The sequence below is a fragment of the Xiphias gladius genome, chromosome 16 (assembly GCF_016859285.1).
Source record: "Xiphias gladius isolate SHS-SW01 ecotype Sanya breed wild chromosome 16, ASM1685928v1, whole genome shotgun sequence".
NCBI lineage: Eukaryota > Metazoa > Chordata > Actinopteri > Istiophoriformes > Xiphiidae > Xiphias > Xiphias gladius.
In genome coordinates this window covers 7,763,943-7,776,903 of record NC_053415.1, presented here as the reverse complement: position 1 = coordinate 7,776,903, position 12,961 = coordinate 7,763,943, and the positions used below count along the sequence as shown (strand labels likewise).

Here is a 12,961-nt window from a genome sequence, read left to right as displayed (position 1 = left end):
TGCTCTTTGGCCAAGGATCCAATAAAGTTTTCACTAAAGTTTACTTCAGACTGGTGGCAAAGGGTACACATTCCTATTATGATTGTGGAATTTATAAAGCTGGTTATCAATGGTTTTAACTCATACAGATGTTTCTGAGCAAGTGTATTACATGTTAAAATGTTACTTGTTAATTGAGCAAATAACATCTTATGATACCCTGTGACAGGGATATTATACAATGAATTATTAGGGCCATAGCGGTAAAACTTTCTGTCTTTATGGGTTTTATGGCCATTAGTCTAAAATATCTACCAAAGAGTAACTATTGTCATTTAATCTAAAAATGTAGATATTTTCCATCCAAATCCTTGTGCAGTTGGAAAGAGTTTCGGAAATTACATGTCTGCTATTGTGTGGAATTAACCAAAGCTTCTAATACACGTATAAACATAAATAAAGGAAAACGTTGTGTTATCTTCTGTAGATATGTATCTGTTCAGCTGTATTAAAAAAATCTACAGCATCAATTCAGGCACTTGTGATTTTTACTGCTTCGGTGTGCGTCTGAATGTCATTGTACTGTGTTTATGGATGGGTGTTATGACCCTTGTCCATCTCCTCTCCCAGCAGCTGACTTAAATTATGCATGTGCATACATACTATGTGTGTTATTACTCTTTATGTGTTTGTGTGTGTTTGGTTAATGGTTGTTTAAATAGATGTGGAAGTCACATCAGCTCCCTCTTCTCCTTTGCTCTGAGAAGACACACACACACACACTCACTCACCCACATACACAAACAGCAGTCCTGTGTATAGGGAATCATTAGCTAAAGTGATGCAGGTTTAGCTATCATGAATCACAGTGGCATCATATCGACAAGCCAGAGCCAGCAAGGAATCCAAAATGTGTGTGTGTGTGTGTGTGTGTGTGTGTGTGTGTGTGTGAGAGGATTACCAGTATTTTGAGCTGGCAGCAAGCCCAGCCTTCCTCCCTTCTTCCCATTTTTCTCTGTCTTCCTCTCTGCCACCGTGGCATTCTCTGGAGGAAACTTAATTTGCTCTCTCCCTGTTGTGTTCCTCCTGTCCCTTTTCTCCCCATCTTGACTGCAATCAGTGGCCTCTCTGTTTAAGGTGGCACACCGTGACAAACCAAATTGGAAGCCCACATTGCCTTCTTTATCTCTCTTGTTTTACAGCAGTCGTCACGAGTGGTCAGCATTTCATTAGCTTTCGCTGAGGTTGAGCAGCAGGATAGCAAAAATTGTTATGTAGTCTGCTTAATGCATAACATGCAGGCATGTTATGCAGGCATTTTTTTTTTACCTTTTGGAAACCATATGCACTGGAAATTATGAAGCTTCACGACTTATCTTCACAACATCTCTGATCTCTGCCTTACTCCCCCTTGAATACTTCTACCATTGCTCTGTCTTATCATACATCACTCTCCTCTTCATCATCCTTTCTGCTGCATCCCTCCCTCCCCCAGTAATATCTCTCACAGTATACTTGTGATGATGTATGGAGAACCAGTAACAGCGAAGCAGACTTCACATCCATCACAAACTCAACAACAGCACATTTAACTGCATCACTTTATTTTTTATTCCATGGCTCTGCTCTCCAGAGTTCAGTCATGTCGTGGTCTTTCTGGCTCCTGGTCTGTGTCTCCACAGGCTTTTTAACCCAGTCACACCAAAGCACAGCAGGGATAAACCTGTTTAATAGCCTTACCAAACTTGGAGGCCATTTCCTACCATATACATGCTTTTCAGGGTCTGTTTGTTTTTAATTTCTCCAGTATTTCCGACGCAACACATTCATACCCATTTTAGTAGAGTAATAATGAAAGTATCATACCTCTCTGCTTTTCTGTGTCTCCCTCTGCCACCTCAGCTCCATCAAGTCCTGTAGAACTCGGTCCTACCCTTGGCTTGAAGAAGTCCAGTTCGTTGGAGAGTCTCCAGACGGCCATGTCAGAGGTCAACAGAAAAAATGAACTCCTCCCATTCCACCGTCCTCGCCCAAATATGGTCAGGGGAAGAGGCTGCAATGAGAGCTTCAGAGCAGCTATTGATAAATCCTATGATGGGCCACCTGAAGATGATGATGGTAAGAGGGACGAAAAGGGTGTCAGTGGGCTAAGTCGGGCATGCGTGTACAAATGTGTGCTGTTTTTGTGCTTATATGTGCAGAAATTGCTAAACAAAACAAATAGTATATGTACTGTACTTCCCTGTACGCTCTATATGTTACCATTTACAAAATGACACGGCTTACTTCCATACGCAACATGTTCCCCAATTACACTTTACAGCAGAGGGATTTTGCGATAAGTACATCATGACTCAAATTATCAGCACATATGAAGCAATGCAGCAGCATTTCATCACAGTATGTGATTCAAAGTTGAGTTGGTCTCTCGCTTTAAATATTTATCCAGGAGCTAAATGTTAGCTGCTTGGTTTGTTTCAATGGGGGTTGCACTTCAATTCCCAGCTGTATTATTAGCAGCAAACTCTTATCAGTCACCACCAGAGTAATGAGTGGGGCTGTTTCAGATCACTACTCTCACACAGGATAGGACTAATAGGGCATGTCAACACCACACACACGCAGTGGCCACATCTGTCACCATCTTTCTAAATGTTCAACACTTTGAAAGCTGCTGTTAATTGACAGATAACAGTTCTCTGAAGCTGCACACTGAAGATCTCGCTCACCTTCTCTCTCTGTGCCTCCCTCTTTCTCTACATTTGTACATTTTCCCATCTTAAAATTATATCTTCACTGCCGTGTCAAATTTAAATGCTTATCAGTTACCATCTGTCAGGTTTTGAGAGGGGGATTAGCTGTTTTACCTAGACCACTGGTGATTAGAAAGGCAAACATTGCAAACACTTTGACAGAATAAATGCACAGGTAATATTTAATCTGGGTTCATGTGTAGCCGAGGCATTGTGTGGGATCCTGAGTGAATCTAGCTAATACCACAGTGTACCACAGTTTCCAGTGAATTCAGTTGTCAAGAGGTCCATTCAATAGAGGCTTTTAGTCACTGGCTTTGATGTTTTATGTCAGCTGGGATGGATTATAGTTGTGAATAGTTGTTTCTATCATTCTCTTTCTGTCTTTCTTCACATGCTCTGTCACCTTACTTCTGTTTCATTTGTGTCTCTTTCTTTTTTATTTGTTTTCTACTACTTATGCCCCCCTTTTCACAAACCATCCCTAAACGTGTTGGGGAGCAGACCAGATTCTTATAATGGGGATTTCATGGTGAGTGCTATCCCATGAAATAGCTACTAAAAATGTTTTTAAAATGTTGTAGTATGGTATAATAAAGGAAATAGTCCAGTGATTGGCTTTATTTGATGTGATATGACAGTGATAAGTTTAAATTGGCTCTTTCTTTTCCTGCTTATCCAAATTTTTACGTTGGTCAGAACAGACTATGGTGAATCAGATATAGGGTTTTCCTGACTCCTGCTGTTCAGATTTTATGAAAAAACCTAAGAAAGAAAATAAAACATCTGTAAATAAGGCTCATTCTTTCGAAGAAGTGTTTAAAGCCCTCTCATAAAATGCACATACACAGCTCTACGAAAAGTTTCATAGAGATCACAGCTGTGGTCACTGTGGTCATGTTCAGTTTTTAACTCTTTATAGGAAGGCTAACAAGGACCGATACAAGCTGTGGATCTGCAGGCAGAAAGATACATACATGTACATACACGCGCAATTACATTTCCATCCTGTCTGATGACAGTCTTTTCTAATTAAGGGTGAAGTGAATATCCACACAAAGTTAAATCTCATTTCAAGTAACTAATTTGGTTTGGTTATCCTTTAAAATCTGACAAGTCGTCTGTGTCCGTGTGCGTGCGTGCATGTTTGAGATCATTGTTATTCAAGGCCAGAGAGTCAGTCTGTCGAAGAAGTAATGAGGCATCAGAGTATATGCTTTAAGAGTTAATTAATTCACTATAAAGTTAATAAATCAGCGGTGGAGATGGGGAGTAGAGAAAGTTAAGCGTCATGTGCCTGTGTGTATGTGGAATGATATTTTCTGGATAGGTACATGATCATTTCGAGTCTCTGGTTTTATTGATTTAAATCTGACAAAATGATGGAAGTGGACACAATCCCTGGTAGTTCTTTTCTTTCACTACTACTTTTACTACTCTTTAAAACACTGTTCCTACCCTACTTATTATATTCCACGTCTTTCTCTTCTTCTTTCATTTCCCTCTAGATGATGGTTCAGAGCCGAGTTCAGGCCGTGACACCCCTGCAAGTAGTTCATCCCGCCAGGGAGTGGGGGACCAGATAGAGGAAAAAGGCAAAAAGGACAAGAAAAAGAAAGCAAAAACAAAGAAGAAAGAAAAGAACAAGGGGAAAGGAAAAGAGAAAGAGAAAAAGAAAGCAGAGGAGCCTGAAGAGACAGAGAAGAAGAGCAAGAAAAAAGGATTTGGCCTTCTGAGGTGAGTTACTTTGCATGTAAGATAGAGAGAGAAAGAGAGAGAGAGAGAGAGAGAGAGAAGTGGAGATGATTATTTAAAAAACTTTAACATGTATCGTAGTCATGTGCCTTTGTGTGTGTTTATTTGTATGTAAACCTTATGTGTGCGAGCATTTGTAGAAAGATAACACACTACCTACACTGCTCGGTAAAGTCACCTCTGTTGAAAATATGACGTCTTACAATATTGGTTTGTGTTTGAGAGTCATTTTGTAGGAACAACAACCATGCCATATTGGTGTAATATGCATTCAGTAGCCATGTTCTTTCAATGTGTTTTCACATTTTCAATCCAAAAATTACATCCAGGCACACAAAAATAATATATAGGCTATAAACTTTCTTTAATGTCAACTAATCAAATATATCCATCATCCACAAATACACATGCATTTTCTCTATCATTAGGCACATGAACTAACACAAACTCTGCACACCTCATGCATTCATTAAAAAAATAACCCTTAAACATGAACGCTGTAGTCTTTTTTTCCATCACTGAAACACTATCACATGCTCATAGGCACACAAAGACCACTGTAAGAGTGGTGCCCTTGTTTCCTTAAGAGGTCCTGAAAATTATCTGTCAAAACTATTTCATGTGATTAACTTTAACATTAAATCTTCCAGTGTGAATGGGGCAAAGTGTTTCACTGAACAATTTGTACTTTCTACCATAATACCTACCTAATATCATGTTTTTTTTCACTGTGGGGTTTTCTGAAATAGGATTTCACATGACCATTACTTAGATTCAGATCTTAAGAAAAACACTTGCATGCAATTTGAGCTGCAAAATAAAGCCACAGTCATTCAAAATACACTTATAAAAGTAGTCTGTCTGAACCAGAACACAGGAAAATACTTCCAGATTTCAAAGTCACATTTTATCACAGTGATGATATCTCAGAATTGCATGTTATTTAAAGTGAAATTTTAGGCAATTAGACTAATATACGCTAATGGTGCCTAATTAAATAGGTTCAGTGCTCTCTCTTTGAAAGTATCCTTTTTTTTTCTGCCTTTTTTCCACCTTGTTTTCCTCATTCCAACTCTTATGCTTTCTCTTACTCATTGGTGAGAAATGTTTTGATGGTGAGTAGAAATGTTCCTTTTATGATGATAAAATGCTGCCTTTGTCATGCAGCTGAGTGTGTAAATGGCTCTTTGTACCTAAGCCTGTTGATAATTATGTCAACTCAGTTTTATGCAATAAGAGAGGGAAAAATGTAACGGATATCAGATGGATAGTTAGAGCTATTGGTATAGTAACTATATTCCTTTTCTTCAACAACTTTTTTCTTTCTTCTGGTAGCTTTTGTTTAATGTCAGACTTACCTCCCCCCATCTTTTCCAATTCCTCTTGAGGTGTGAGCCCTTTATGCTCTTAACCCCATTATCACACAAAATGCAAGTTTGACTTATATGGAAAAAATGAAATACAGCATCAGTGGTAGTTTCATTACATTGCCTAAAATTTTGAAATACAATGTTTAGCTTTATAATGTGATTCTTCAAACCTCAAAGGAAAGATAGACCTTGTAATATGGAAAAAAAGCCCTGGTTGTACAAACTTGATAAAATTTCAGTTGGCCCAAAAATACCTCACTGGACCTCACTAGCAACAGTGTGTGTGTGTGTGTGTGTGTGTGTGTGTGTGTGTGTGTGTGTGTGTGTGTGTGTGTGTGTGTGTGTGTGTGTGTGTATATATATATACACGCACACACACACACACACACATATACATATATACATACACACACACACACACACACAAGGAAGTACAGCTTATTTATATATACAAGCCGCTGTTGCCTGTTGGCCACACAGGAGGGAGAGCTAAGCCGAATGCAGGAGCAGATGCAGCAGAAGCTTAGAGTGCTGAGGTGGAGGGTGAGACGGTGTTGACACAGTCGATGTACGACTCAAAATACTGAGGTAGATACAGATGAAGCTGTTAGTGTTATAAAAATAATGTAATGTAATGCAGATTTCACTGTTCATTCAGTGTCAATTGCAATTTATAATTTAATGAGGACAAAACCACAACTCCTCCGCCTCTCTTTGTATGATACTGTAAAATTGACAGATATTGCATGAATTCTTTTAAAAAATCCCTCCTAACAAGGCCAATGTCTGTAAGGTCTAGATTTACCATGATGCCTAAATTATCTGAAAAAAAAAAAGATAAAAACCATTTATTCATTTATTTAATTTTAACAGAGAAATTCTCTCGCTGCGTTGGCAATCAAACACAATCATAGTTTTTTTCTTTATTTTACTATTATTATTTTTTTTACTTTTTTGTTCTAGATTTCTACTCATTCTTGCACTTTGTAGTATCCTTCTCATTTTCTCACCTACAGTCATTCAACACATTGTTCTATGGTTTTAGCTTGGAGCAATGCGAAAACTATATCTTTTTTTTTTTTACCTCCTTCACTCCATCACTCTGTCTTACCACCTAAGTAATATTTTAAGTATGTCACAGTTCAGGGAAGGTTAAACTAAATTCCTTTTTCTCTTTTTACATCAACCTCTCTTCTACCTATCTACCACTCCAATTGATTAGGGACTGGACAGTCTACGCAGCACACCCAAGAATTCTCCAGTTTAATCAAACCAAGCCTTCCCTCTATGCTCCTATCTCTCCTCCATCCTTTCATCTAACCACCAATTCCCCCATCACTTCTTGCCTTAAGTACCTTAAAAAATAACATATAATACACCCAAGGATACATTTAGACCTTTCTTCTACACTCCATCTCTTATCACCATTAGAGGATCTTGATTAGAGCGCAGTGATAATCTCAACCTTCTTTCCTTCCCCTTTTTCTAGTTATTTTTATGTAACCTCTCTTCCTCTCTCTCTCTCCACCCCCTGATAATCTTTGCATCATTTCAGTTTGTCCTCTCGGTCTGCTCCTTCTAGCTCCGGCTCCCTATCTGCATTTGATGGCATGTAATGGTGGTAGACTGAGAAGGCAAATGGGTGCTATTCAGTACAGTTCAGTCTAAGCCAAACTGCTGATTGGTCACATTCATCTAAGGCCAGTTTTGATTGGCCTAATGGTCTGGAGGAGAGGGCAGTATGGGATACTCCACCGTTCTCCAAGGCCTCTGGTTTTACAGTAGCAAATGTTAATGTTTATCATCTGTTGGCTCACACATTTGACAAAAAAGATCTCTCAACCAACTACTAAATGAAGTTTCTATCCATGTACCATCTGCATAGACAAATATTGGTATTATTGCCGTAATATTCCCATAGTAAATTTGTCTCTTATAGATGAACTCTCCTCACTGGTTTTCCCAAATTAAATTGTAATGACCAAAAAGGCTGGATTACAATTTAGTTCTTCACTTTAATGAAGAGAGGGTTTGGAAGTTGAGAAAAGTTTCATGTATTTACTGCAATGTTTCAGTCACACTATTAAACCAGATATTAAAGTCAGACTGTGAGTGTTTGTTGTAAATGCCCTTTAAATTGGACAGCTGGCTCTGTCATCTGAACTGCTGCCACCTGCCAATCAGATATGCCAATCATCTGTGTGTGTGTGTGTATGTGTGTGCCAGCGCACAGTGGTAACCATCCCAGCATTATGAATATTCACGTTCTGATAAAACATGATTGGTCACACAGTCAGATGGTTGTCGTATAGTTGGCACGTGGTTGCTGTGAATCTTCCTCAGACACTGTGGGTGTATGTGTGTTTGTGTGTACTCTCTCCAGATTAATTGCAGTTGTGTGAACCTTTGTTCATCTCTGATCTTTGTATCTCTTCTCTTTCTTGTTTAAACAGATCTGCTTGCTATTCAAACAAATCTGGCAATCCTCTGCCTCTGAACATTCCTATTGCGCGCACACATATAGTTATAGGTAATAGTTTTGTGTGTGTGTGTGTGGCTGGCTGGCTGGCTGGCTGGCTGGCTGGCTGGCTCAGAAAGAGAGAGGGATGGAGAGAGACTGCACAAATGAAAATATGATAATCTATTGAGTGAGACTGGGAGAGGACAAGGTCTACCAGAACCAGAGAGGGACAGGTGCTGTTGTTGCCAGTGCATCATGTTTATGTGAGTGTTGCTGTGTGATGTAAAGTATGTGTGCATGCTGTTCATTTTCAGATTTAAAGTGGTGTGAATTTATGAGAATCTATGATAATGAATGCATGGTTGCCTGCCTGGTTGTAATCAGGTACTGCTGTATTCACCGCCCTCTAGCCCCCGTTGCTCTGTTTAGTGTGAGTATATGTATGTGCTTTTTTTTTTTTTTGTATGTATTTTTGTGTCCATGTTTGCTGACTGTTGGCTGAATAAATTACTTTTTGCAGCCACAAACCAAAAACTGTAGAAGTAAAAGAAAAAAAAAGAAAATCAAACTTGAGGTTACAATTAGAGCACCATCTTTCGCTTTGAGCCTTAAGTCTGTTCCCTTTCTTTACCGCTTACTGATGACTATAACTACCCCCCACCACCACCACCAGATTTGCCCCTTTTTTCCCTTCTTTCTCCTCTCCCTCTCGCCGCTCTCTCTAGCTGCTCATAATGCGGCACCTCTGTTAGATTTAAAGTACTCCATTGTTGGGACTATTAGCCCATCTCGACAGTGGGGCCCATTAGGACTGACTAGCTCCATTGTGGGGTCTATTATGGTTGAGCTCCATGCTAGGCCTATTAGTCCAAGTCTGTCTATACTGTATGTCTGTGTGTGTTTGAATGTCTGTGTGTGGTGTGTAGATGAAAGGGTTGATGGTAGAAAATTGACTTACTTTGTTGCTGCTGTCCCTATCACTCGCAGGAGACTTTCTGATTGGCGGAGCTCTCCCTTAAATCAAAATCATCTGCAAATAGTATGAGTTTGTTACAGCTTTGTAAAAGTTGGCTTAGATGGAAATTGTGTACATGGGGATGTGTTTGGATTAGGGAGGAAAAACCCTGTCTGCTGAACAGACATTGCCTTTCATTGTTTCATAATTAGAGAGCACATGCTTAAAAGGGGGAAGGACCAACCAACTGCCAATCAAACATCATGACAGGAAGTCATTGGTGTGTCACTGACTGTTGTCATGCCTGCCAGTCATCTGTGTGTGCGTGCGTGTCTGTGTGTGTGTGAGTGTGTGTCTGTGTGTGCATGCGCGCCCTTGCCTGTGAATGTGCGCTTTCCCACGTAGTGTCTGTCTGCTTATGTATATTTCTGTGTGTGTGTGTGTGTGTGTGTGCTTGTGTGCTCGTTATCGTAGCACACTTGCCAATCACCCAATCCCCCCGGGATCCATTTGCCATTAATAGCAAAAGGGAGGTGTGTCTAAGGAATGGCAGAGGGAGAGAGTGAGAGAACAGCAGAAGAATAGAAAGAAATAGGTGAAGTGAGAGTCACAGATGTTTGCACTCGTTTTCTACTAATTTGGCAAAGGGTTTTCACCTCATGTACTTTTCAGGAGCACAACTGTGTGGAACAGCCCTCTGCTCACTGTCCATCCATCCAAATAACATGTCTACGTGCTTGTGAATGTACAGTAAGTGTGTGGGTTTTAGACCTATTGATGTTTTATGAGGTGATGTCATGCTGGCCAGTGTCAGGCTAGAATAGGTGTAGGCTGGATTTTTGTTTAGGGCTTGGTGTCACGTTATAGGCTAGGTAATCAGCAAAACATCCACAAGTGTTAATGTTTGGAGCATTAAGCACAATGAGAAAATGTAATGGGTGCTCAGGGCCCCTGTAGAGTGGGCAAAAAAAAACATAAACAAACAGACAAAAAAGTTTTAACAACTTTAACCCGAACACATCTTTGGTAAACTAACCTAAAGCTAAACCCAAAAACAGTCTTTCTGGCCATGCATCTGCCCCTTTGGGGCATTTGCATATGCAGTTGATTTTTGAAAGATTTAGAATATGGTAAGTGGTGACACTGATGGGTTGTTCTATTGTACCTGCTGCTGGTTGCTCTGTTTAATGAAGCTGATATTTGAAAATATATTCAAGGAGATCAGCAGGGAACAGTGAGGAAAGTTGAATCATCCTCTTATGTGTTGTTATGGTGCCTGGTGTTTTCATCAGTAAGAAATGATGTAGATATATTTTGTGCAACAGATTTTGTGCTGGTAGATATATTTTACTTAAAACTGTTTGGTAGCTTAACCAGAACCTTTGCTCCTGGGTCAGACATCAGACTCGAAAAGGTTGAATTTTGTTTTTTTTTTTTCATCCTGCCTTTTCCTATACAGATGGAACTTTTAAAAAACCTGTGCATATATTTGTAATTAAATCTTTCTCACATGCAAATGAGTGAGCCATACACTTTCCATACAGATTGTGGTGTTAGTTCATGAATATTCATGAGTCATCATTCTGTTCCCACTATTGATAGAACAAGAGGTAATGTATTCATCCTTACTGGCTGCTAATCAGCTGTTCTTACTCTGATATTCCTTGTGAAACAATGCTCAAATGATAACGCTGTAACCCTAAAAAATATTCCGGACATTCTGCCTGTGCGTGTGTGTGCATGTGTTTATGATTAAAGCTTGAAGCTTAAAAATGTAGCTTAAAGCTACATTTTTAAAATTCACTTCTTCCATTTCTCATGTGCCTTTCCACCTCCTAATTTTTAGTAGCTTTAATACATCATAGATGATGCTGCGTCATCATCATCATCATCATCATAATCATCATCATCATCAGACAAGCTAAGTTACTTTCCATAAGTTATCATTACTCATGCATGGATGTACTAAGACAAATACACTCAGATGAGTAATGTTTCAGATGCCCTCTGTGCTCAGCCTAACAGCAGTAGCAGGAGAAAGGACGTGTCTCTTTTTTGTCTTTATTTGATTTTTTTCCTTTTTTTCCCCCTTCTTTACCCTGCCATGCTGTGATGTAGCCCTCTATTTCTATTTTTACCTTCTTCACTCACAAAAGGCCATATGCACACACCAAAACACACAACCCTTTTTTTAATTGTTGTACAGTATACAACAAAAGTGAGTATACTCCTCAGTATATCACCAGAGTTATATAATTGCAAATCCTGTCCATTTAATTCAATTATACTTTTGTTGCATAACAAGCATTGTCATCCTCAACTCGAGTAAAATATAACCTCATTTGTGTTTCTGCTGTGTGTGTCTGTTTGTGTGTGTATTCATTCATGTGGCTTCCCAGGATAGCCCAGTAATCATAATATCAAGAGGGTCTGAAGAGAGAGAGTAGGCCTAATTAAGCTGTAGGTGTCAATTATCTTCGTACATATCTCTTTATTCATATCTTCCTCACTGTTCTTTTCCTGTCCATTTCGCTGCTAAATGTAGGTAAATCTCCCACAGTAACAGATGGTTGCTTGTTTGTTGTAATCAGTCTTCACTGTGAGGCAAGAGAGGAACGGGGATGACAGCATAGAAGAGTGGAGAGGAGGGGATGGTAGAGGTTAAGTGCAGTGAGAGAAGTGTTTGATAGCAAGGAGACGGGAGCACAACGTCAAACGAGACAGCGAGATGGAGGGGTGAAGGCAAGGTGAGCTATGGATAGAAAGAAATGAGGGTAATTGGAGAAAAGAAAGAGAGTGCTGAGGTAAAACAGGCAGATAAAGGTAAGAAGGAATAGAGGTGAAAGAGGGGTAAGTGAAGGTAAGGGAGAGAGTTGAAGGAAAGGGTAAGCCGCTAACACTGTAGGTAGAAGTAATTAGAGCAAGGCTTGTCCCCTGTGAGGCAAATACACACACACGCTGTTGATGCACACACACAGTTGTAGCCTTTCATTGCCCATTGAGTCCCACTCTATGGCTGGTAAATAGGCTTCTCTACCAGTTCACATTAAGCATTTTAACAAAACTTATTAGCTCAGCTCACATACTACACCATTTTTTTTTTCAACTACACCAATGCACAGACATGCACATGCTTAACCAACAAAACAGTCACACACAAATCACTTATTTTAAAATGACTATGAATGTTGTTTTAAATAATGCACAAAGAGGTGTAGTGATACTTCAAACATGTCAGTAGCAGTGGGCAGAGAAAGTGCAGATGAAAGGATTTCATATCAACAAATCCGCTATATAAATAAAACATAAGGCATGCTATAAGGTAACAGTTCACAGGTTGAAGATATTAACTATTTAGCATGTTTGACTCTCAATTAACCATATCCTACTCCATCTCCATCTCAAAGAGGAAAGAAGGACAAGAGACACTGAGGGAAAAAAGGTAGAAATTAAGTTGTGAGAGCATTTCAATTTAATTTTGACTTCACTATAGCATTAAATGCACGGCAGCGCTAGCAAAAGTCTAGTGGCAGCAGCAGTGTAGGCCAAAGGGTTGTATTTAGCTATGGCAGTTGCTTATAACCATTGGTCTCTACCACTGCTAGTTTTAAAGGGCACCAAACAGCTGGAATGGGTATCTAGTAGTGTCATGCCCTTTTTATGTTGCACCAAGAGGTTGAGTTTGATT

General features: G+C 39.5%; 1 protein-coding gene across 10 annotated transcripts in view; it reads left to right on the top strand.

Annotated features, from left to right (window-relative positions):
- pard3bb (par-3 family cell polarity regulator beta b) overlaps positions 1 to 12,961 on the top strand; it is a 219,763-nt gene that overhangs the window by 130,752 nt on the left and 76,050 nt on the right. For all 10 annotated transcript variants that reach the window (XM_040147956.1, XM_040147955.1, XM_040147954.1 and 7 more), the window contains 2 exons: positions 1,882 to 2,097; positions 4,241 to 4,469. In XM_040147956.1, coding sequence (XP_040003890.1) covers positions 1,882 to 2,097; positions 4,241 to 4,469 — 445 coding nt within the window. The remainder of the gene's footprint in view (positions 1 to 1,881; positions 2,098 to 4,240; positions 4,470 to 12,961) is intronic.